This window comes from Anas platyrhynchos, chromosome 2 (assembly GCF_047663525.1).
Source record: "Anas platyrhynchos isolate ZD024472 breed Pekin duck chromosome 2, IASCAAS_PekinDuck_T2T, whole genome shotgun sequence".
Lineage (NCBI taxonomy): Eukaryota > Metazoa > Chordata > Aves > Anseriformes > Anatidae > Anas > Anas platyrhynchos.
Genome location: NC_092588.1, coordinates 154403139 through 154425821, shown reverse-complemented (window position 1 = coordinate 154425821; position 22683 = coordinate 154403139). Strand labels below are relative to the sequence as shown.

The window sequence follows — 22683 nt, the reverse complement described above, 5'->3', positions numbered from 1 at the left end:
GGGCGATGGGAGGCTTGGTGACCCCCGCGAGCACTCGATGGTGGTGGTCCATGGATGTCTGCGCGGGGCTGGGGTCAGGGTGGCATTTAGGGCTGGATGATTCTCCAGGTCAGACCTGATCCAGAGGTGCCTCCGAGGTCTTCCCTCTACACCCGAAGCACAGCCAGGACCTCAACAAAACGCATCGGAGGTGAGAGACCCCAGATCCAGCCACATCTCTCAGCCTCCATTTCCTGTAGGAAATCCCATTATGGTTGCTCCTAAAGCTTTTTACAGCCAGGGCCTCACCACCCTCCCGTGGGTCACTGGTCCACACCATACTGCGCATTCCTTTTGGGCTTCCCAAACTTCTCCTCACCACCTCCCCATCGCCTTCTCACAGTCTCTTCCCAGCTGATGAATTTGTACCTGGAAAATAACCTTACCCCGGAGGGTGAGCACCTCCTGAAGTTTCCATTTCCCTAAAGGGGAATGCAGCATGACTGACAAAACTTAGCTCAAGCACCATTTCCCTGATCCAGTTTTCCACCGTCCACATATGCCTCCCCCAAATATTTGCTTGCAGCCCCCTCCCTGAACTGTGGGGTGGCCCAGAAGGGCCACGAAGGGTGGGTGTCCCACACAGGGCTCGCGGGGAAGCCGCAGGAGATGAAGGAAACGGAGGCTCCCGTGGGCTGGGATGGCAGCCAGCTGGCCGCCCTTCCTCCTCCCTGGCTCTGCACAGCCCTTAGCATCACTCCATTTCTTGGACTTTTCCCAGCTCTGCACCACGCCGGGCTGTCTTAGCCTCCGAGAACCTTGCTCGCTCGAGTAGAGCAGCACCTGCAATCGGTTCGGACAACTCGGTCTTCCCCCGTGTCATGCCCACACGGCCCTGGCAGAGGCACGATCCAGATCTCCTGAAACGGGGTCGGTCCTGCACGCTTTACCCAGTAGGAGACACCACACGAGGGTGGCCCAGAAATGATTAATGTGTTACACGGTGCACTTAGGTCGTGTAAAACACCAGGCGTTGAGTCCCTCCCGAAGAGACTGCATATTTGTAGTGCCTGCCCACGTCTGCAGAGCTTATCTTGGGATTAAACATTAATTCCAGCCTGCAGGAAAGTCTGTCCCATGCACTGTCCTCTTCCCAACTCAGCCGACAATGTCGGGCATCGGGGAAATCCTGAAGGCAGTCGGGGATTTGGGGACATTTCAGAAGAGGCTGGTGCTCTTCTCCATGCTGCCATGCCTCAGCCTGGCCTTCCACCAGTTCTGCCAGCTTTTTATGGTTCCAGACCTGCCTCACTACTGCAACACCAGCTGGATCCGCGCCGTCGGCCCCAACCTGACCGAGGAGGAGCAGCTGAACCTCACCCTGCTCCGCGACGCGGACGGGGCGTACGAGCAGTGCTCCATGTACTCGCCCGTCGACTGGGACCTGGGCTCCATCGTGGCGTACGGCCTGAACGCCACGGAGAAGTGCAGCAGTGGCTGGGTGTACCCCTCAGCACAGCAGCCCTCCCTGCTCACCGAGGTCTGTAAATGCCTTCGGACGCCCCGGGGATGTGCAGGGGAAGGGATGGACTTTGGGGAAAGCCGAGGCAGAGGCAGGGTGGGGCTGAGCCCAGTGTGTGCTCTGCCCACCGCACAGCCCCTTGCCAGCACCCGAGGCACTCACGGTACCTGGCCGGGGGGCACCTTTGTGGTCTCCCTGCCACAGGTTCCTCTATTCTTCTCCCTGGTTCTTGTCACGGCACCTTCCCTCTGAAAGACATTTGCTTTCCAAGAGCTTTATTTGTCCTTCAGTTTGCTGGGACCTGCAGAGACCTTCAGGGTTTAGACAAAGCTTCCTGTGGGCCATGCAGATGAGCCAAGGCCCTGCCTCCTGGCATCCCCAGTGTTTCCCTCTCTGCACCTCTCTTCTACTCTCTCTCCCCACATTCCTCCCTCATTTCTCCTTCCCTCTTTCCTCCGTTCCAGCTCCAACTTTCTCCTGGGCACCTTCCTGTGGGTTAAACCAGATGAGGGAGCCCAGCCTCTGGCATTTCCCCAGGTTCCTTGTCTCCCCTGGCGCCCTGTGTCCTGCCTGCAGCCTGTCCCACCCTGCCCGGCCTTTGCAGCCAGGTGCTGGGACCCCTCTCCGAGGCCCCACTTCCCCCAACACTTCCCAACCAGGAGGCTCCCTTGGGCTGCCTGGCCTTGATGCTCTCCTGCAGGTTCTGCTGCTTGAGGGCATCGCTGAGTGCCCAGGGGTCTGGCCCACCTCCCACTTGTGCAGCTCACACACACGCTGGAGACTTGTGTCCTCGGGAAAGGGATCTGTGTTCCCAGGTGAGAGCCTGTCAGCAGCAAGAGCAGCTGTGTTTCCCTCCTCCAGTTCGACCTCGTGTGCGATAATAAGGACCTGAATGACATCTCGCAGTCTGTCTACATGCTGGGGCTGTTCCTGGGAGCCATGATCTTTGGACCACTCAGCGACAGGTGAGGACACACAAGGAACTGCCCGTGGTCTCCTCTAAACCATCCGTGTGTAGCGCCGTGCACTGCTCCAGGGCTGGCTGGCCACAGCACTGTGTATTTTGTCACTGCCTCTAACTCACAGTGAGTGTCCCAAAATTAGTGACCCTAACTAAGGACCCTAGTGGTCTTTAGGCCTTGCGTGGACATGGAGTGGAAAGGAAGAAGGCAAAGCATCTGCATAGAGTGCTTCACATGTAAATTGGGGGTAGTCTCAAGAAAGATGAACGGTTCCAAATCACTGTGTGTCCCTCCAGGCTCTACCCCATCCCATGGGGTCTCTAAATACCAACTGTGTCCTTCTTCCTCCGTAGGATCGGCCGCCGGCCAGTCCTTCTGATCTCCATCTTCCTCCAAGGCTTTTTTGGTTTGGGGATTGCCTTTGTGCCCCATTTCTACGTATACATGGCCTTCAGATGTGTCGTGGGGGCTTCAGTGTCAGGGATCACCATGACTTTACTGGCCTTAGGTGAGTAGGATGCCCTTGCCCTGAGGCAGATAGATGTGGTCTCTCAAGAGGCAGTAGAAATGGCCTGCAAAGAGATAAAAAGTCATTCATTACACCCTGAAAAACGTCCTCCCAAATGAATGGCTCATGTTTTAACCTGAGCAGGACAGACAGCTTGACACGTCTCAGTGGCTTCTGCAGCTGGTTTGCTGAGGAGGCAATACAGAGGGGTGAGGACAGGTCCTGATCGTCACTGCCCTTCGGCATCTCGCCAAGCCTGAGTGAGATCCACACAAGGTGTCTGGGAGATGGCAGTGCTCAGATGAGGGCAAGGGGACTGCCTCCCAGATGAGGTGGTCAACACAGGGAGAGAGCCCAAGGGCTCTGGGACACCACTAACTTGTGCCCCAATCCCTCCAAATCCCTGCCCCAGCAAGGGGACATCCAAACACTGGGAGCAGAGAGCTGAGGTACATGAGCTCCACGTCCTCTTGTAGGTGTCCAGGCTGGTGTACTTTACCCTCGTTATGTTTGTGGCTGACAGGACACCCTGGGGTTAAGGAGAGGTGATGCAGCTCATGAAACACTGGGGACTTGCACGTATGTTACACATCAGTGTCCTGACTGCTGGTGCCTTCTCCTCAGGTTCTGGAGGAGAGAAACACACTGCTTAAAGAAGGGGAAATCACATCAATGACCCTCAATATTCATTCTTCTTTTCAGCTACAGAATGGGTTGGGGTCTCCTATCGACCACATGCAGTGCTTATTACTCACTGCTGTTTCGCCGCTGGACAAATGATTTTGGCTGGCTTAAGCTATGGGATTCGTAACTGGAGGTTGCTGGAAATTGCAGGATCTGCTCCTATATTTGCCCTTTTCTTCTTCACCTGGTAAGAGGCAGGTGGGCAGTATGCTCCTTGCAGGCATGACAGGTGCTGGAGGGGTTTCTGCAGAGCTCAGCACATCTCCCTGGGCCACTGGGTCTCAGGGAGCAGCAGCTGCTTTGCTTCAGGTCCTCAGATGTGGCCTAAACATAGCCCTGGGAAGCCTGATAGGAGGAGGCATTTGGATTCCCATCACACATCGTGCCCATTACTTGCTGGGCCTGGTTGCAGGGAGATGGGCTCCAAGGAAAGTCAGCAGGTCACAGGGCATCTTCTGCTTCCATCTCCTCGGCAGGGTGCTACCAGAATCAGCTCGGTGGCTGGTGACAAAAGGCAAAATAGAAGAAGCTAAGAAGGTCCTTCAGAAGGCAGCATCCATCAACAAGCGCACCATCCCCCCAGATCTCCTTGAGCAGGTACCAAAACCAGTGTGGGGAGATGCTCGTCCTCAGAAACCTGCCTCTGAGTGGCTTTGTAGCACTCCTTGAAGCTGGGCTTACTTGGTAAACATCTTTCCATGAATGCTGGGATCATTTAGGGATGGGCTTTTCTTCAGTGAGGGCTTCAGAAGTATGGAGGATGATCATGAGGTCCCTGCTCTGTGGTTTTCCATGCCTAAATGCCCAAAGGCAGGGAAGTTAGCACCCCTCCCATCCCAAGGACCCTGCACAGACAAAGTGTTCATCCCGAGGAACCTCCCAGTCTTCAAACTATTGCACTGGGCCGCCACACCACAGGCAGGAGAGCCAAGCCCCACTGGGCTGCTGCCCCTCCCACAGCAGCTTTGCATCACAAGCCTGTCCCACTGAGTTTATCCTTTGTCTTCCACTGGAAAAAGAACTAGCCATGGGTTTCCTTTGTCTGCCCTGACTCTCTCGCTGTCTGAATTTTGAAGCTGAAGTGTGACACACAGACCAAGCCTGGAAGTATTCTGGATCTCCTTCGGAAGAAGCACCTCCTGAAGGTGACTTTAATCATGTCGTGTGCCTGGTAAGACATTGCCTGGTTCCCTCTTTCCTAGCTCCTGGGTGAAGAAAAGAAGGGTTTGAAGGTTATTCATAATTGTAAATTCACCTTGTGTTTTGGTGATGATATTGATGGTTATTGCTCTTTCTGGCTATTCCAGATGAAATGGAAACACTTAGTGAGAAACACTTGTGGGAAACACTTAGCAGTCCCAGCTTTGGCAGTCCTGTGGTACTGGTCGGGTTTTATGCCCCCTTGGAATTCAGCTGATTTCAGATTCAGGTTTTCATCAGATCAGATTTTCAGCTGATGCTGAAAATGTTGTCAGTGGAGGTCACTACTGTATTTTCTCATGGCTAACAGATGTGATTGTTGCGATTCTGCTCTGTTTTCAGGTTCGTTAACAGCATCGTCTACTATGGTCTGAGTCTGAATGTGACTAATTTTGGTCTGGACATCTACCTGACACAGCTTGCCTTTGGAGCAGTGGAAATCCCAGCCCGTGTTGGTTGTATCTTCCTGCTACAGTGGTTTGGGAGGAGGAAATCCCAGGCAGGCACCCTGCTGCTGAGTGGCCTGGTGTGTCTGATCATCACCGGCATCCCTGAAGGTGAACAACCTCTTCTTGCCTTGAGAGCACAGCTTCTGGGGCAGGGAGCTGACAGCTCCAGCACTTCCCTTGCTCGTGAAGGTCCCATCCTGCCAATCCATCTGGCTGCAGTCCCACATGTCTGTCAGGGACTGAGCTGAACCTGGTGCCATGGACACAAGGGACTTGGTCATGTACCCACAGACCATTTTGGTCAGCAAATCTTTGCCTGCCAACTGATAGGAGAGGGTAGGTCTGAGCAATGCGCTCAGCTGACAGAGCTGCCCTCTGGGTAGTCTGCTGGAGAGGTGAGATGGATGCAGTGTCCTGAGGGTGGCATCCAGACAAGAGCTGCTCCTCAGTCCATGTTCAAGCACTGATCAGTGGCAATGGCTCCCTTCAGAGGATGTGGTTGTCACCACAAGTCCCCAGTCACCATCCTTCAGCGGTGATATCAGGCCACCCATCTCACAGCCACAGTCTCTTCTCTTCCCCCCTCAGACGAGCCCATGGCGATCACTGTCCTGGCCACCATCGGCAAGTTTGCCGCCTCAGCCTCCTTCTCCTGCTCCTACGTCTACTCTGCAGAGCTCTTCCCCACCATCATCAGGTGAGGTTTCGCCCAGCTTTATGGCTTCCCTCCCACAGGGCTAGCCCCCTCATGGGAGCACAGGTTGTGGCACCCGACCACAAGGGGTGGTGGTGGCAATGGTGGCACAAGAACCCGGCCGTGCCCACAGATGTTCTTGGTCCCTGGGAATGGGGAAGAAGAGGTGGCACAACATGGCCGCCATGCCTGCCCTATACACCTGTGGCCTGTCCCCTCAGCAGGGCAGCGCTGACGTGGCTGAGGAGAGCAGCACAGATGCATGCAGCTCTCCTGTGTGGGCACCTAAACCCATGACAATCCCTCACGGAGGGAAGAAAAGGGGACGTGGCACTCCACCATGGTAGTGGTAATGCCGGTGACAGGGCAGGGCGGAGGCAGCATGCCATGGCCGCCGGCTCTGCCCCTTGCGCTCCCCCTCTGGTGTCGCGCTGCTCCCCCGGGGCACCGAGCCCGGCCCGCAGCTCCCAGCGCCCCTCGCTCCTGCAGGCAAAGCGGCGTGGGGCTGTGCTCGATGGCGGCGCGGGTGGCAGGGATCATCGCCCCGCTGATCCGCCTCCTGGAGAAGTACCACCGGGCCATCCCCATGGCCGTCTTCGGCAGTGCCCCTGTGCTGGGGGGGCTGCTCTGCTTCCTGCTGCCCGAGACCCGCGGCGCCGAGCTGGTGGATGACACGAGGGGTGGCCGCCCCACGGCACAGGTGAGCCCCTGCGCTGCCTCCTCTTGCTCACGGGGTCAGGGGGACCACAAAAGGGCCCATGGGCATTGCATGAGCTGTGTGTGGGGATGTCTTTGGGGGCTTAAATTGATGGAAGGCAGGGATTTGGGTGCCCCATTGCAGGGGGAGCGGAGGGAAAGGGGTGGTAGTGATATGCCCCATAACACATCCCAGAAGGGTATCTCAGTCTCATGGTGGTCACTGCTGCCCTCCTGTCCATGAAATGAAAGGACTCTAGGAGTGGAGGGCACTTCCCCTGGCTCCCCCGTCCTTCTTCAGGAAAGGGCTGATGCCTTGTAGCTGTGCTCTCCAGCCTTCAGCAGCACGTAGCTCCCAGCTCCCTGTTCCCCACAGTGCAGGGTGGAATGGCAGCCTGGTACTTTTGTTAGGGTCAGGGTGTCCATGATGGCTCAGAGAGTGGGTGATGTGTGGGAAGGCAGGTTGCTGAAGGCTGCATGTCTTTTGGCTAATTGGAGAAGGCTGCCATCAGTCATAATCCATGTTTCTTTGCTTTTTAACTCTTTTCTTTTTCATTAGGCCTGTGAAAATGCCAACAGCAGCTCTGAAAATGGACAAGTGAAAGTCAAAGATGGTGGCCAAGACAATGAATACACTAAGACCACTTATTTCTAGCTGGGCCTGCAAGCAGCTCTAATTTGAGGCTGCCTGGTGCTGTGGCAGCACTGAGGACAAACAGGGTCTCCATTTACAGTACACCACCTACCCTACTCAAGCAGCCACTGCCAATTCCTGGCCTTATTTTTCTTTTGTGCCTTCCTGTATCTCCCTCTATAGTTTGTCCTCAGACACTGCATGCTGTCTTTCATGTTCTACAGTGCTGTCACAGGAGAAAATGCTTTTTATTTAAAGAAAAGAGAAAGAAATCTGAAGCCAGGATGGATGCAATATTTTCTCTTTCTTGTCCCATCTCCAAGAATGTGAGACTGTTAATTTTCTCCTGTTGAGACACCTGCCAGAGTATTGAATAGACTGGCAAAGGAGCACTGTGTTCAGTAAAGAAAAGCCAGAGCAGATGTAACACTGAAAACAATCTCACACTTGCAGGAGTGATTTCTCTTGACTGTCTAGCATGGTTTTCTCACTCTCTCTTAAAACACTCTTTTTTTTTTTTTTTAAGGTTTGAGATACTGAACTGAAAAAAAAAATAACATGATAGAATAAACAGCAAGCAGTGAACGAGGATGTCTAAGAGGAAGCAGAATATTTGCCTTGGTGCTGGTGGCTTTGAGTGAAAGGGTGTAGTGGTGTTTTGTGTCAGGCTGTGCTGGAGGACCACATTAACTTATCTGTTCTGGGAAACTGAGAGATGTTGTGGCACTTGGTCTCTTAGAAGAAAAGTGCAAATCTTTCTGGGAACTATCAGATCTATTCTATTCTATTCTATTCTATTCTATTCTATTCTATTCTATTCTATTCTATTCTATTCTATTCTATTCTACTCTACTCTACTCTACTCTACTCTACTCTACTCTACTCTACTCTACTCTACTCTACTCTACTCTACTCTACTCCTTCTTGCTATAACAACCTATACTTAAATGTTTTATAAACACTTTTGTCTTACATTATGAAGAAAAACATGTTATTTTCCTGTGCTTCCACTCCTCTTACTTCCTGTCCCACAAGAAAACTTTCTTTTACCTCTAGCTTTATACAGACGGAGCCCAGAAGTTATATGCAAAGCTTGGACTGTGTACAGCTCAAAGGCTATTTTCTAGTAACACTGTGAAGCTTTCAAATGAGACATTATTTCTCCTTGTCATGCCTACATGTTTTCTTTGGATTAAAGTATCCCATGGATATGCAGTTTGGTGAAGACAGCGCTCTGGATAAAATCAGTGACATGCAACAGTCCCACCACAGATGGCTATGGTGCCATCTTCATTCTGGCATTGCTCTCCACGGCATTTGCTCAATTTTGGCTGTGGTGCTCCTGTTCAGTGGACCTGAGCATAGAGGTGCTCAGTCTTTTGAGTGAGAACACTCTTTTTCCTTTACAAAGGCTGGAGTCTGCCTCTTTCAGGCTTTTATGGAAAATCAGGAATTGAGGGTAAATGTTGAGGGAAGAGCTTGGAGTAAAACAGTTACTGAGTGAAACGTGGTTTCTCCTTGTAAGAACTCTTCTCTGAGTCTCTCTGTTTCACTTTGTTTCATAATTAATGGTGTCCAGACACATTTGATGTACTTCTGCTCCAACTCATTTATGCTTCCAGTAGGCTGAAGATCTATTTTGCCTCCTCTTCTTTAGACCACTGCACCTGGTTAGTTTGAAGACTATGGGATGATGCATTTTTTGGCTGAGGAGAACCTAAATTGACCTGTGGTGATTTGCCCAGCTCAACAGGAATGGGAGGATGTCCAATGGTATCGCTGTGCTTTAATGCCATTGCTAACTGGTCAATGTGTGGTCCTGCACAGTAGTAAATAGAGCTGATAGTACAAAGTCAAGTTAAAATAGCATGTGTAAATGAAACACATTTTGCATACATATAATGGGATGTTATGAGCTCACATAATAATGAGGTTTTGGGTAAAAGGTGTCTTAGGTGACTGAACGGGTAACTACAGGAAAGAGAATAACCCTACAGCCAAGGGGAGGGAGTCAGAAGCCTGAAGGGGAGGTGGGAACAAAATGGAGTAGCAAATGCAAGGCCTTAATAGAGAGCTTTGTCAAAGCGTGATGAGAGAGACAGTTTGGGATGGTGCTGAAGGTGGTTGTGGTGAGCAAATGTCAGGGACACTGTGGGTGGCTGAAGAGTTTGCCAGGACAGATCAATTTATGTCCAAGTCTTCTTCAGGCTGTTCACAGTTACCATGTGAGCAAAGCCCTGCTTCTGCACTTAGATTCTAACTTACACCTGCATTCAGGTCAGGACTTCTCAACCTCCATTTCCCTCTTGGAGGAGACCCAAGTTCATCCATTAGGACCTCCTCACTGCCAAGTGAAATGCTCAGGCAGGGCCAGAGATATTTAAGGTGTGAAGGAGCAGCAGAACCACGCCTAGACCTGTTGCCCGAGGCAAGGTGAAGCAGCTCCTGTTGCCAGAGGATCCCCCAGAGAGCACAGGAGCAATCAGAAGAGGAGGCCACCCTTCTCTTGCCTTTGTATGACATTAGATGACACTAAATTGTGGTAGAGCTGGTAGCAGCCAACCGAGGTTACCAGTAAAGGCTGACAATGACTGGGGTAAAATGTCCAGATGTCCACTCAGTTTAACTGAAATTGAAACGCAGCGTGCACCACACAATTCAGGAAGCTTCTGCAGCTGCTCATAGAGGAAAAAATATTTAAACAAAGATTGTTCATCAGAAGACTTGGAAATAAAAATAAGTCCCGATTGAACCCAGTCTTTACCCAGAGTGCTTTAACACTCTGTTTCTGCATTGTTTGTGGCTGATGGAAACCAAACACGTTTCCATCTGTGTGTTAAATTACAGGCTTCTAATTTCTGTGTAGAAAACACTCCAGAGCCAATAGCAGTTACAAAGGCCAACTGTGAAACAGTAGGAAAAAAAAATCAACATCGTTTATTATTCACATATTGCATTACAAGTGTCTCTTATCAAACGCAAAGTATAATTTATATTATTCATGTAGAAATTCAAATTCAACACCACATAGAAATACAACCTAAATACGTGTGTGACAGGGTTTCAGTGACATCCTGATCAAACGGTGAGGCTTGGGCTGCCGCCACGGCTGACGACCCAAGCGATTAGTGCAGGAAGGACACAGTCCGGTGCTCGCTTGCCCAGTAATATCACTCTACTGGCAGTTCCTTATTGCTGTAAAACACGACAGGGATGGTTCCACGGGTAGCAGTTTGCAAAGGACTGGGAAGCACGTCGGGGAGGACTCGCACAGCCGGGCATAACAGGCTGGGTCTGGAGAACAGTTCCAAGTGCATCTTTTCCACACGCAGTGTGACACAGATCTCCTCTCCCTCTGACAACAAATACAGTTGGGTTGTTGATCAGCTGCAAGACCAGCGTCCAGACAGCAGTGCCTCATTGTTCTGCTATAAAAAAGACTCCATCAGAGTAGACCTTTAGAATGTGCCTGTCCATTCATCACTTGCTCTCCAAGCATCTTCAGACTGCATGCTCTGAGTCTGCCCCAGGCTCTTCAGTGTCTGTCTTCGAACAAGTCTCCAAACTGCTAATAGAGACAGGAAGGAGAAAGGAAGGCATTATATTGTATCCATCCTGCCTTCTGAATAATTCCTGTATGGCCTTAAATTTACTTTTTTTTTTAGTCTTTACATTCAGACCTCCAGACATTTACCTCTGTTGGGGGGGTACCACACCTGTGTTGTCAGAAACACGTCTCTGTGAAACAGAAAGGAGTTAAAAAGCAAAGAAACATGCATTATGACTTGATAGCAGCCTTCAGAATTTAGCCAAAAGACATGCAGCCTTCAACAACCTGCCTTCTCACACATCTGTGAGCACCCATGGATACCTAATAAAGTACCAGGCTGCAATTCCACCCAGCCCTATGGGGAACAGGGATCTCGAGGCTACAAGCTGCTGAAGGCTGGAGAGCACAGCTACAAGGCATCAGCTGTTTTCTGGAGGATGGGGGAGCCAAGGGAAGTGCTCTCTACCCCCGGGGTATTTTCATTTCACGGACAGGAGGGCAGCAGTGACCACCATGAGACTGAGATACCCTTCTGGGATGTGTTATGGGGCAGATCACTACTACCCCTTTCCCTCCTCTCCGTCGGCAATGGGGCACCCCCACTCCCTGCCCTTCCAACAACGTAAGCCCCCAAAGACGTCCCCACATGCAGCTCATGCAATGCCCACGGGCCCTTTTGTGGTCCCCCTGACCCCGTGAGCAAGAGGAGGCAGCGCGGGGGCTCACCTGTGCCGTGGGGCGGCCACCCCTCGTGTCATCCACCAGCTCGGCGCCGCGGGTCTCGGGCAGCAGGAAGCAGAGCAGCCCCCCCAGCACAGGGGCACTGCCGAAGACGGCCATGGGGACGGCCCGGTGGTACTTCTCCAGGAGGCGGATCAGCGGGGCGATGATCCCTGCCACCCGCGCCGCCATCGAGCACAGCCCCACGCCGCTTTGCCTGCAGGAGCGAGGGGCGCTGGGAGCTGCGGGCCGGGCTCGGTGCCCCGGGGGAACAGCGCGACACCAGAGGGGGAGCGCAAGGGGCAGAGCCGGCAGCCATGGCATGCTGCCTCCGCCATGCCCTGCCCCCGGCATTACCACCACCATGGTGGAGTGCCACGTCCCCTTTTCTTCCCTCCATGTGGGATTGTCATGGGTTTAGGTGCCACACAGGAGAGCTGCACGCATCTGTGCCGCTCTCCTCAGCCATGTCAGCGCTGCCCTGCTGAGGGGACAGGCCACAGGTGTATAGGGCAGCCATGGAGGCCATGTTGTGCCACCTCTTCTTCCCCATTCCCAGGGACCAAGAACATCTGTGGGCACGGCCAGGCTCTTGTGCCACCATTGCCACCACCACCCCCCGTGGTGGGGTGCCAAAACCTGTGCTCCCGTGAGGGGGCTAGCCCTGTGGGAGGGAAGCCATAAAGCCTGGCGAAACCTCACCTGACAATGGTGGGGAAGAGCTCTGCGGCATAGACGTAGGAGCAGGAGAAGGAGGCTGAGGCGGCAAACTTGCCGATGATGGCCAGGACAGTGATCGCCACGGCTTGGTCTGAGGGGAAGAGAGAGTTGCTGTGGCTTCCATGGACAAGGTTCAGGCAGAGGCTCTGCAGTTGGATGGTTTTTTTTTGGGACAGCCCGTTCTAATGGACTTTGCAAGGAAATCTGCCAGCTAAGCTACTGGATACCACTCCCAGACATCATGTTTGAAAAAATAACCTTTGGACAACTGGCAACGAGAACACAGATTTGTTCCCAGGCCTTGAACATTTTCTAAATTTGTGACTGGAGTGAGTCGCTGAGCTACTGCAGGTCATCAGGAAGTGCTCACTTGGAAATATCTTATGTATGAGCTAGAAAGCATCTCGCAAACCTGCTCTTTCAGCCTTGCTTGTATCACCAGCATAGCAGCAGGTGCAAAGATACAGACTCTATAGGCAGTGTGTAGGTAGAAACACATAAGGGGGAATAGGTTCTAAACCAGGATAGATAGGGGTTGGATTCTCTTTTGACTTGGGAAGAGGTTGTTCACCTTCAGGGATGCCAGCGATGAGGAGGCACATCACACCAGCCAGCAGCAGCAGAACAGCCTGACTTTTTTTCCTCCCAAACCACTGTAGCAGGAAAATGCAGGAAATGCGAGCTGGTAACTCCACTGCCCCAAAGGCAAGTTGTGTGAGATAGATGTCAAGACCAAAATTTGTCACACTAAGGCTCAGACCATAGTAGACTAGGCTGTCCACAAACCTGAAATGCAATGGAATGAAACATGCAATCAGATGGATTTTCTATGGATCTTTTCTTCAAAAATTAGGCTAGTTAGAGCACAAACAACTTATTTAAATTCCCAGGAACCTCTGTTTTGCTTCTAGTCACCACTTGTGACAATTTTGCAGAACATAGTTGAATGAGGTAAAGCAGTATAGACACTGATACGCTCAGCAATATTTATTCTGCAGCCAGAATTTCTGTGGGGACACAAAACTACTCCAAAACTCAGAGTCTGTCATGAAAGTGGAATTACAACCCCCACAGCATCTGGAATAATCAGCTTCTCCCCAAACCCAGACAAGATGGATCTGGTCCAGTGCCAGGAGAAAGAAAAATGGCAAACACAAATGGACATGAAAAAAAAAAATGGGGTTAATTTAAAGTTATGAATAACCTTCAAGATCTTTTTTTCTTCACCCAGAAGGTGGGAAAGAGGGAACCAGGCAACGTCTTACCAGGCACACGACATGATTAAAGTCACCTTCAGGAGGTGCTTCTTCCGAAGGAGATCCAGAATACTTCCAGGCTTGGTCTGTGTGTCACACTTCAGCTTCAAAATTCAGACAGCGAGAGAGTCAGAGCAGAAAAAGGAAACCCATGGCTAGCTCTTTTTCCAGATGAAGACAAAGGATAAACTCAGTGGGACAGGCTTGTGACCCAAAGCTACTGTGGGAGGGGCGGCAGCCCAGTGGGGCTTGACTCTCCTGCCTATGGTGTGGCTGCCCCGTGCAATAATTTGGAGACTGGGAGGTTCCTCAGGATGAACACTTTGTCTGTGCAGGGTCCTTGGGATGGGAGGGGTGGTAACTTCCCTGCCTTTGGGCATTTAGGCATGGAAAACCACAGAGCAGGGACCTCATGATCATCCTCCATACTTCTGAAGCCCTCACTGAAGAAAAGCCCATCCCTAAATGATCCCAGCATTCATGGAAAGATGTTTACCAAGTAAGCCCAGCTTCAAGGAGTGCTACAAAGCCACTCAGAGGCAGGTTTCTGAGGACGAGCATCTCCCCACACTGGTTTTGGTACCTGCTCAAGGAGATCTGGGGGGATGGTACGCTTGTTGATGGATGCTGCCTTCTGAAGGACCTTCTTAGCTTCTTCTATTTTGCCTTTTGTCACCAGCCACCGAGCTGATTCTGGTAGCACCCTGCCGAGGAGATGGAAGCAGAAGATGCCCTGTGACCTGCTGACTTTCCTTGGAGCCCATCTCCCTGCAACCAGGCCCAGCAAGTAATGGGCATGATGTGTGCCAGGGGGGTCTAAATACCTCCTCCTATCAGGCTTCCCAGGGCTATGTTTAGGCCACATCTGAGGACCTGAAGCAAAGCAGCTGCTGCTCTCTGAGACCCAGTGGCCCAGGGAGATGTGCTGAGCTCTGCAGAAACCCCTCTGGCATCTGTCATGCCTGTGAGGAGCATACTGCCCACCTGCCTCTTACCAGATGTAGAAGAAAAGGGCAAACATAGGAGCAGATCCTGCAATTTCCAGCAACCTCCAGTTACGAATGCCATAGCTCAAGCCAGCCAGAATCATTTGTCCGATGGCAGAACAGCAGTGAGTAATAAGCACTGCATGTGGTCGATAGGAGACCCCAACCCATTCCGTAGCTGAAAAGAAGAACAGAGTTTGAGGGTCATTGTGAGTGATTTCCCCTTATTTGAGCAGTTTGTTGCTCCTGGAGAAGAACTCGTCAGGAGCTGAGGAGAAGAGACTGGCAGTCAGACCTCCATTGTCAGAGACATGTTTGCAATGGTCTCACACAGTAGGGACACATTTGTCAGTTCTTTATACCCCTTTTCGTGTGCTGACAGCATCTTCTGGTTTGGCTGTCCTGTCCCTGCGAGGGGAGCCCCCCATGCTCCTGCTCTCCCTACATCTATCATCTTCCCTGAGCTGTCACCCTGAGAGAGGAGGGATAGGCCTATTATTAAGCATTCATTTGAGAGGTGTGTTTTTTTTTTTTTCTTTTTTTCTTTTTTTTTTATTTTCAAAACATACAGGACTATCTTTTATGTCTTTTTCTATCATATCTTGAGAGGCCACATTGGTCTGCCTCAGGGCAAGGGCATCCTACTCACCTAAGGCCAAGACAGTAATCAGAATTCCAGACACAGCAGTTGCCACGACACATCTTAAGGCCATGTATACATAGAAATGGGGCACAAAGGCAATTCCCAACCCGAACAAGCTCTGGATGAAGATGGAGATCAGAAGGACTGGCCGGCGGCCGATCCTGTGGAGGAAGAAGGAAGTTACTGTTGGTATCTGGAGAGACCCCATGGGAAAGGGATACACAATGATTTGGGAACCATTCACACCAGGGGTTTGACTTCTGTGTGAATAGAGCTCCTTGACCCAGGGAGGAAAAGACAGCAAAAGCAGCATCGCCACTTCTGGCCAGATGTGATACCAGTAAAGGTTAAAGTAACATGCCCTTGAAGGGCTCCCATGCTACCTCTGCTGACAGCATTGAGGACCAGACTTATACAGGCTGTAATACAGCTTCACCTGTGAAATACCCTGTGTGCATACTGTGCCCTTCTCCATTCCATGTTCTAGGATCCCTAGAGACAACCTTGGGTAGCTGAGACAAGAACTGGGGCTGGACATGAGACTTCTGAAGGACCCCTAAGGTTGTATCTGCCTCTCTCTCCTATCACCTCTCTTGTTGAGGAATGGGGATAGAGTTCTGTGAAGAAGGTGTTTTGTGACCAGTGCATGGGCATCCTGAAGCCTCAGCTATGTTGTTTGAGGGTGCCAGGCAACAACTCTAGATAGGTGTCTGCATCTCCTCACCTGTCGCTTAGTGGCCCAAAGATCATGGCTCCCAGGAACAGCCCCAGCATGTAGACAGACTGCGAGATGTCCGTCAGGTCCTTCCTGTCACACACGAGGTCGAACTGGAGGAGGGAAACACAGCTGCTCTTGCTGCTGACAGGCTCTCGCCATAGTCCCTGGGAACACAGATCCCTCTCCCGAGGACACAAGTCTCCAGCACGTGTGTGTGAGCTGCACAAGCGGGAGGTGGGACAGCCCCCTGGGCACTCAGTGATGGCCTCAAGCAGCAGAGCCTGCAGCAGAGCATCAAGGCCAGGCAGCCCAAGGGAGCCTCCTGGTTGGGAAGTGTTGGGGGAAGTGGGGCCTCGGAGAGGGGTCCCAGCACCTGGCTGCAAAGGCCGGGCAGGGTGGGACAGGCTGGAGGCAGGACACAGGGCGCCAGGGGAGCCAAGAAGCCTGTGGAAATGCCAGAGGCTGGGCTCCCTCATCTGGTTTTAGCCCACAGGAAGGTGCCCAGGAGAAAGTTGGAGCTGGAACAGAGGAAAGAGGGAAGGAGAAATGAGGGAGGAATGTGGGGAGAGAGAGTAGAAGAGAGGTGCAGAGAGGCACCCCCAGGCCAGGGTCCTCCAGACTGTGAGTCCCTTGGTTGCTGGCAAGGGGCTGTGCGGTGGGCAGAGCACACGCTGGGCTCAGCCCCACCCCGCCTCTGCCTCGGCTTTCCCCAAAGTCCATCCCTTCCCCTGCACGTCCCCGGGGCGTCCGAAGGCATTTACAGACCTCGGTGAGCAGGGAGGGCTGCTGTACTGAGGGGTACACCCAGCCACTGCTGCACTTCTCCGTGGTGTTCAGGCCGTACGCCACGATGGAGCCCAGGTCCCAGTCGACGGGCGAGTACATGGAGCACTGCTCGTACGCCCCGTCCGCGTCGCGGGGCAGGGTGAGGTTCAGCTGCTCCTCCTCGGTCAGGTTGGGGCCGATGGCGCGGATCCAGCTGGTGTTGCAGTAGTGAGGCACGTCCACAACTATGAACACTTGGCCAATCATTTGGAAAGGGCTAAGAAGCAGCGGGAGGGAGAGCAACAGCACGAGCCATTTCTGATACAGCCCAAACTCCCCCAGAGCGCTTATAAAATCCCCAAACTCGGCCATGCTGTGTACCTCTATGTCTGGGCTGTGCCAGAACGCCTTGCTTAAATAGCGAAACATTAATGTTTAAACTCTTTGAGCACTAAACCCCTAATCATTTGTGATAAAATGAGTACTTCTCATGAGCACCTGAATCAGCATTTTCCCCCATTAAGATGAGATATATCGGAGTCCTGTGGGACGCACTTTGCCACCAGCCATTCACTCCCTGTTCCTGCGGCCAGAACAAAGGTGCCAGAGCACTGTCACTCTTGGGGTCAGAGAGGGGACAGCTTGTCTTATCCCAGTATCTCCCCAAACCTCCTGAAGGCAGCTGTGCTGCAGAGTGATTTTTTTCCAAACTGTGAGATGTGAATCCACAGAAGGGGTTTCAGTGTGGGTTTTGGGGCTGGTCCCATGCAGCTGAAAGGGAAGCAGGAGGGTTTGGGGGCCTGGGGCCACATTCCTGCTCTGCCCCTGCCATGCTCAGAGCCAATGCTCCTCTGCCATGCCTTTTCTTACAGCCAACCCCACCCTTGCCCTGCTACTCCCCATGCTGAATTACCCCAAATCAAGTGTCTGTATTTGCAGGGCCAACTTCCCCAGAGGGACACGAAGGCTTTATCTGAGCTGAACACCTAGGACTGATGTGGCATGGTAAAATGCAGGATGGACTTCCCATCTAGGAAATACTTGCTGCAGTTTCCAGGTGGACCCACTGTGCTGGTTTATTTCTTGTCTTCTCTGGGGCCACATCTGCTGGCTGTGCTCCCTCCTCTCCCCCATGCACATCCCCTTTCAGACAAGGAAGGTTGCTCTTGCTCCATATGCCAGGGCAGACAGCGGGCTTGCAGCTTCTCATTCACACGTGCTGCTCTCATTAATGGCTTAATGGGTGGACAGCCCACCCTGGTGGCTTGTCCTTTGGACAAGGAAGTGTGGTTGATCATCAAGGAGACATGATCTTGAGAGCTGTGTCCCAAGCTGTCGATTTTCATTTGCCCCAGGTAGAAGCCCTGGTCAGTCATAAAACTGAATCTGAACTACAATGTCTTGAAGAGAATCCTAAAAGAGATTTGACTGGGAGAGTACCCTTAAAAAAAACATATCAGACTTGTCACACACAGAGCACACAGGGTTTGGGGATAAGAAAAGACATTGGCCTGGTTTTGCCTGAGGTTCTGATGTCACTTGCAAAGGAGATTGACCTGGTTTCTGCTGCACGTCTGAGCTATTTCCCGGGCAGCCTCTCTGAGTGCTTTGCATCTTTATTCCTGGGAACTGGAAACCCAGATTGTCCTCAGCGTTTGAAATGCAGTGTGTGATTTGTCAGAGGTCTCCTGGCTGCTTTCACCAAAGCGATAAGGACAGGTCAGTGGACACCGACTTGCTCACTAATATCTCCTCTCAAGCCCTTCGTCCATCACCCCCCAGCTCAAGGAGTGAATTTGAGCCTCCAGAAGAGCTACAGAAGGATCAGACAAGTCCAGGTCTGTGTGGAGTAGGCACAGCACTGGTGTACTTATGGAAGTGAGAGACGTTGGAAGATGTGACCTTAAAACATCACCCCCTAAGCTAATGGGAGTAAGGGGAGAGAGGAGCAATTAGTTCGTGCATACACACACCACATGGCCAAACATGCCATTGAGCTTTGGACCTACATCCTTGGACGACAGGAGCTGCTGTTCAGAGACGTATTGTGGGTAGGGGGCTGGCTAAATAACTTCCAGAGGTTTCCTTTTACTCCAAATCCTTGTTGTGGGGTGACTTCGCTGGGGAGATCTGCCTTGTAGAGGCATTTCAACCCCATCCTGCTACACAGGGAGGGAGGTGCCTTTCTCAGTGGTGCATGACCAGCCTACATGGTCTTCCTTCCTACTCCTCAGCCACCAGCACCTCCTGTGGCAAAGAGGTCAGGTTTTGACCACAAAAATTTCTCGTGGGTGACTCAGACATGCCTGCAGCCTCAGCAGAGCTCGGGATGTCAGCAGTGACTGTGGCTGGAAGCCCATTTGGACATCAATGTGCTGGGATGAGCTGCAGCCAGAACAGGTTTGCAGCATCCAGCCACGGTGCTTCTGCATTTCCCCTCTCCCTCTTAGTGCTGGCAAGGAGAGGCAGCATTTTTGGGCATGTAGTAGTGAGAGCTTGGTCTGGGATGTCACTTTGGCCCAGGTAAATGGGCATCCCCTTCCTAATGGCTTCAACAACAGGTGCTTAATCCCTTCAAGCCTTTAGGTCTCATTTCTCTGTATCTAAATACAGCTTGACCAGGGCTGTGGGATGCCAGCACCTTTGTCCTGAGGCACTTGTCCCACCCCAAGACCACTTTAGTACCAAATGGGTCACGTAGCTTTATGCGTCACCCCTCTTTTTCTTGGACACACACTGATGTCCCTGCAAAGCACACCGACTTTGCAGCAGATGCAGTCATTAAGCAGTTTTATTCCTCCAGCAGATCTGACAGAACCAGTGTACATTTCAGCACTGATGTAGCAGAGATGATATGTGTATTTATTAATTGTTTTAACATCTTTATCCTTTTTATAACAGACAGACGATTAACACGGTCAAAGCGATGAGCTCCATGAACCTTTTTGTAAGGCGTGTTCGTGTTTTGTCTCTCTGATGTTCAAGGTGAACTTGCTTATCATCCGTGTAATTGTTAACCTCTGTAGCACCTGTGTTACGGCAGCAAAAGGCAGCCAGCGAGGGTCAGCGTGAAACCACACAGGGACAGCAGGACTTCAGGAGACCCGGATGCCTTGTCTTGCTCTGCCCTTCTGACCGGGTGACCTTGGCAAGGTCATTTCACTTATCTTTGCTTATTGTTATAAAAAGAGGATAATGACAGTAACCTCCCATGTGAAGCAATTTTCCAGTCTAAATAAGGAAAAATATAATGAGGGGAGCGAGATATCTATGGTTAAGCATAGACAAGCCATGTAATCAGCTCTAGATGTCTAAATATTGCTGTCTTTATGATAAATAGATATCTAAGGTTGTACTGTAATTAGTTGAGATCAATCAATAAGCTCGGTGGAGTTCAGAGAGCTGTTAGCTTTCTGAATGCAGTTGCTTATCACGGGCTGAATCACTCCCTGGACTGCATTGCCAGTGCTTACTGACTCTCCTTTAATTCTGAGTGGGCTTAGACATCTGATTTATGTTGAAATATTACTGTCGCAGACACCTAAACCAAATTTGGAGCTGAATTTTTACCGTGCCCCCATCAGCTCTGCCTTTGCTCATTGCATTTTTCTTGTGCACTTGGGGTCAAGGATTCCCCCTCCAAGTGCAGGGAATGGGGTGCTGCTCCCACTGGAGAGGTTAATCTCTCCTTGGAGGTTCCTCATGGTGAAGCCAATCTTTGTGGTGTTCTTGTTTTGGGACCTGAGCACCGATCCACTATGACCAGGATAGAGAGATCTTAAATTTAGCTCCTTAAGCCGCTAATAAATCAGCCTATGCACAACTGAATTCACCTAGTGCCAGAGCAGTGGGGATTTCTGAGCTGATTTCATGAATCAGATTTTGTCCCATATCAGCTAACTTCAGAAACTAACGTTCGTTCTCTCTTTTTTCTTTTTTTTTTTTCTTTTTTTTTTCTTTTTTTTTTTTTTTTCCCTTTTTTTCTTTTTTTCTTTTCTTCTTTTTTCCAACTATATAAAGAACTCCTGGTTTAAAGGGTCATCATTGAATGCGTCTGGGTCTGCAGAGCAGAGACTTTCATGAGCTTCTTCAGCTCCTGATATTTTTCTGCTCCTGTCCATTTCTGCAGGAACATCCTGGCCAATTTGGTCTGAATCAATACGAAAGGGATCAAAGAGACCCTGATTAGGGTGTTCAGAAGCATGGCTGGTGATCATGTACAGTGGAGGAAAACTGCCTTCCTGCACAGAGAGGTGTTTGTTTGTTGAGCCTTCAGCACTACAACCCGATCCAAATGCATCTTCTGCAGCCTTTGGGGCCTGGTACTGCGGATCGAAGTGCTGCAGCAGTGCACAGCCCTGAATCCCTTCTGAGCCTCCAGTAACAATCTCATCTTGTCCAACGAGAAAGGGGAAGCTGGAGGGGTCCCACGGTTCTAGTGGAGCACTTGCCAGGATTTCCTGGCACAGTTCTGAAGGATTCGGATCAAAGCAAGGTGAAGTTCCCGTCGGTGAATTTTGCAAGCCTAAATTTGGGATTTTACTCGCCATCCCGGGAAAATCTTGTCCTTTGTTTTCTACAGTTAGGAGAACGTTACTGTCTTCCAGAAGATCCATGTTGTCTAACTGAAGCTCAGCTTCCTCAGGTAACTTTCTTAAATTGCTTGATGAAGAAAAAATCCCATCCTCTACCTTTGTGTCCTGGATATCCAAACTCGGTAAGTTCTGAATTTCCAGTAGATGAACATCACGACGACTTCCTTTCCTTGTGAGTTTTTTGCTGGTATCAGCTGCAGGCGTAAGCTCTGGAGGAGGATGGAAAGGGTTTGTTCCACCTTCAATGTCTGCTGCATCTTCTTTCTGATTTTCCTTTGCTGGCATGAGAGAGGGCCAGCAGCTCTCCTGTAGCTGCTGAACCTGCCTGTCTGAAGCTGGTTCGTCACGAATTTCAAGTTCAGTTCCCTGGTGTTTATCATCACATGAAATGTTTGTACCAGGAGGGAACAACAAGATATTGGTCTCCTTGCCCTCGGTGGTATCTGAGCAGCCTCCAGAACTCTCCTGCGTATCTTTGGGGATGACCTCTGTCTTCCCTGGCTGTGGCAGCTGATCATTTTTGGAGGCCTTTTGTTTTGCTTGGCTGGAGGAGCTGAATTGGCCCTGGGGCTTTTCCTGCTTGTTTTCAGCATCCGTTTGTTCTGAGGATCTTGCAGGCTTTTCTTGTTGACTCTGCTTCTTCTCTGAGGAGTAACCAAACAAAGTGACAAGGGCTGATTGGGGCTTCGTGGGTTTCCTTTGGCTCGTTTCCTTCTTGGGAGCACTGCCTTTGTCTTCAGAACCAAAAAGCATAGTGAAGGGGTTTTTCCCAAGCCTGAGACCTTTACCCAACACCTCTGTCCTGGCTTGGCTGCTTCTGGTCTCTTTGCTTTGGTCACCAGATCTTGATGTGTGCACAGTGCTTTCCCCTGGGTGTTTCAGTTCCATTTTTTCTTCACCTTCTCGATGACCCCCATGTTTGTCTGAGGATTCACTCAGTTTGGAAGAGTCGAATTTCTTGACTGGTTGCTCAGAAATGTTAAAGGTGTTTCCATCAAGAACTTCACTTGGATCCTTTGATTTGGAGTTGTCAGCTTCATCAGGTGAGGGCCAAGTGGCGCAGGTTCCTTTCAAAGGCATGTCTGCTGATACTGGAAAATCCTTTCCAGGTGATTTTACATCATGGACCAGAATATCCCCGTGAGGGTTATCCATCAGCGGGTTACACGTGGCCTGAGGTTCTGTTTCTTGTAGCCGGGGCACATCGGGGTCATCTGTCTTCTCTGGCAAACCAGGTGAAGGTGCTCTGTTCTTTTCTGGTGTCTCTTCCAGAAATGTGTGCTCAGGACTGGGTTCTTCCAGAAACCCCAATGTACTTGATGGTTTCGTTTCTTTGGTCTTCTCAAATTCCACCCCTTTGCTCTCAACCTCAGGCAAATGACTTACACTGGATAGCAGCATG

The 22683-nt window shown here is 51.0% G+C and overlaps 2 protein-coding genes across 3 annotated transcripts; one reads left to right on the top strand and one right to left on the bottom strand.

Annotated features, from left to right (window-relative positions):
* The first annotated feature begins 1082 nt into the window (after nt 1-1082).
* LOC101797260 (solute carrier family 22 member 13) lies at nt 1083-8838 on the top strand. Its single transcript, XM_027450368.3, has 10 exons — nt 1083-1519; nt 2363-2466; nt 2817-2971; nt 3674-3842; nt 4132-4252; nt 4732-4826; nt 5198-5412; nt 5893-6001; nt 6488-6698; nt 7254-8838. Exons 1-10 carry the CDS (start codon nt 1148-1150, stop codon nt 7347-7349), a joined length of 1647 nt encoding a protein of 548 aa, XP_027306169.2. The 5' UTR covers nt 1083-1147; the 3' UTR covers nt 7350-8838.
* Nucleotides 8839-10245: 1407 nt separating this feature from the next.
* On the bottom strand, nt 10246-20676 carry LOC101795679 (solute carrier family 22 member 13). Of its 2 annotated transcripts, XM_038173954.2 has the most exons (12): nt 17600-20676; nt 16687-16963; nt 15928-16031; nt 15210-15364; nt 14570-14738; nt 14158-14278; nt 13584-13678; nt 12890-13104; nt 12301-12409; nt 11605-11815; nt 11023-11066; nt 10246-10896 (listed from the first exon to the last, which is right to left on the bottom strand). In XM_038173954.2, exons 2-12 carry the CDS (start codon nt 16951-16953, stop codon nt 10830-10832), a joined length of 1557 nt encoding a protein of 518 aa, XP_038029882.1. In that variant the 5' UTR covers nt 16954-16963; nt 17600-20676; the 3' UTR covers nt 10246-10829. The 2 variants fall into 2 exon arrangements, with proteins under 2 accessions (XP_038029882.1, XP_027306167.2); XM_027450366.3 differs by having other exon boundaries at nt 16687-20676.
* Between the last annotated feature and the right edge of the window lie 2007 nt (nt 20677-22683).

Excerpts from the sequence above, each read along its gene's own strand:
- LOC101797260 (XM_027450368.3), top strand. The coding sequence starts at position 1,148 with ATGTCGGGCATCGGGGAAATCCTGAAGGCAGTCGGGGATTTGGGGACA. Across the intron at positions 4,253-4,731 it reads CCCCAGATCTCCTTGAGCAG|CTGAAGTGTGACACACAGAC; the intron begins GTACCAAAACCA and ends TGAATTTTGAAG. Across the intron at positions 4,827-5,197 it reads TTAATCATGTCGTGTGCCTG|GTTCGTTAACAGCATCGTCT; the intron begins GTAAGACATTGC and ends CTCTGTTTTCAG.
- LOC101795679 (XM_027450366.3), bottom strand. The coding sequence starts at position 17,115 with ATGTTTCGCTATTTAAGCAAGGCGTTCTGGCACAGCCCAGACATAGAG. Across the intron at positions 16,032-16,686 it reads AGCCCTCCCTGCTCACCGAG|TTCGACCTCGTGTGTGACAG; the intron begins GTCTGTAAATGC and ends TCCCTCCTCCAG. Across the intron at positions 11,067-11,604 it reads GTGGCCGCCCCACGGCACAG|AGACGTGTTTCTGACAACAC; the intron begins GTGAGCCCCCGC and ends TCTGTTTCACAG.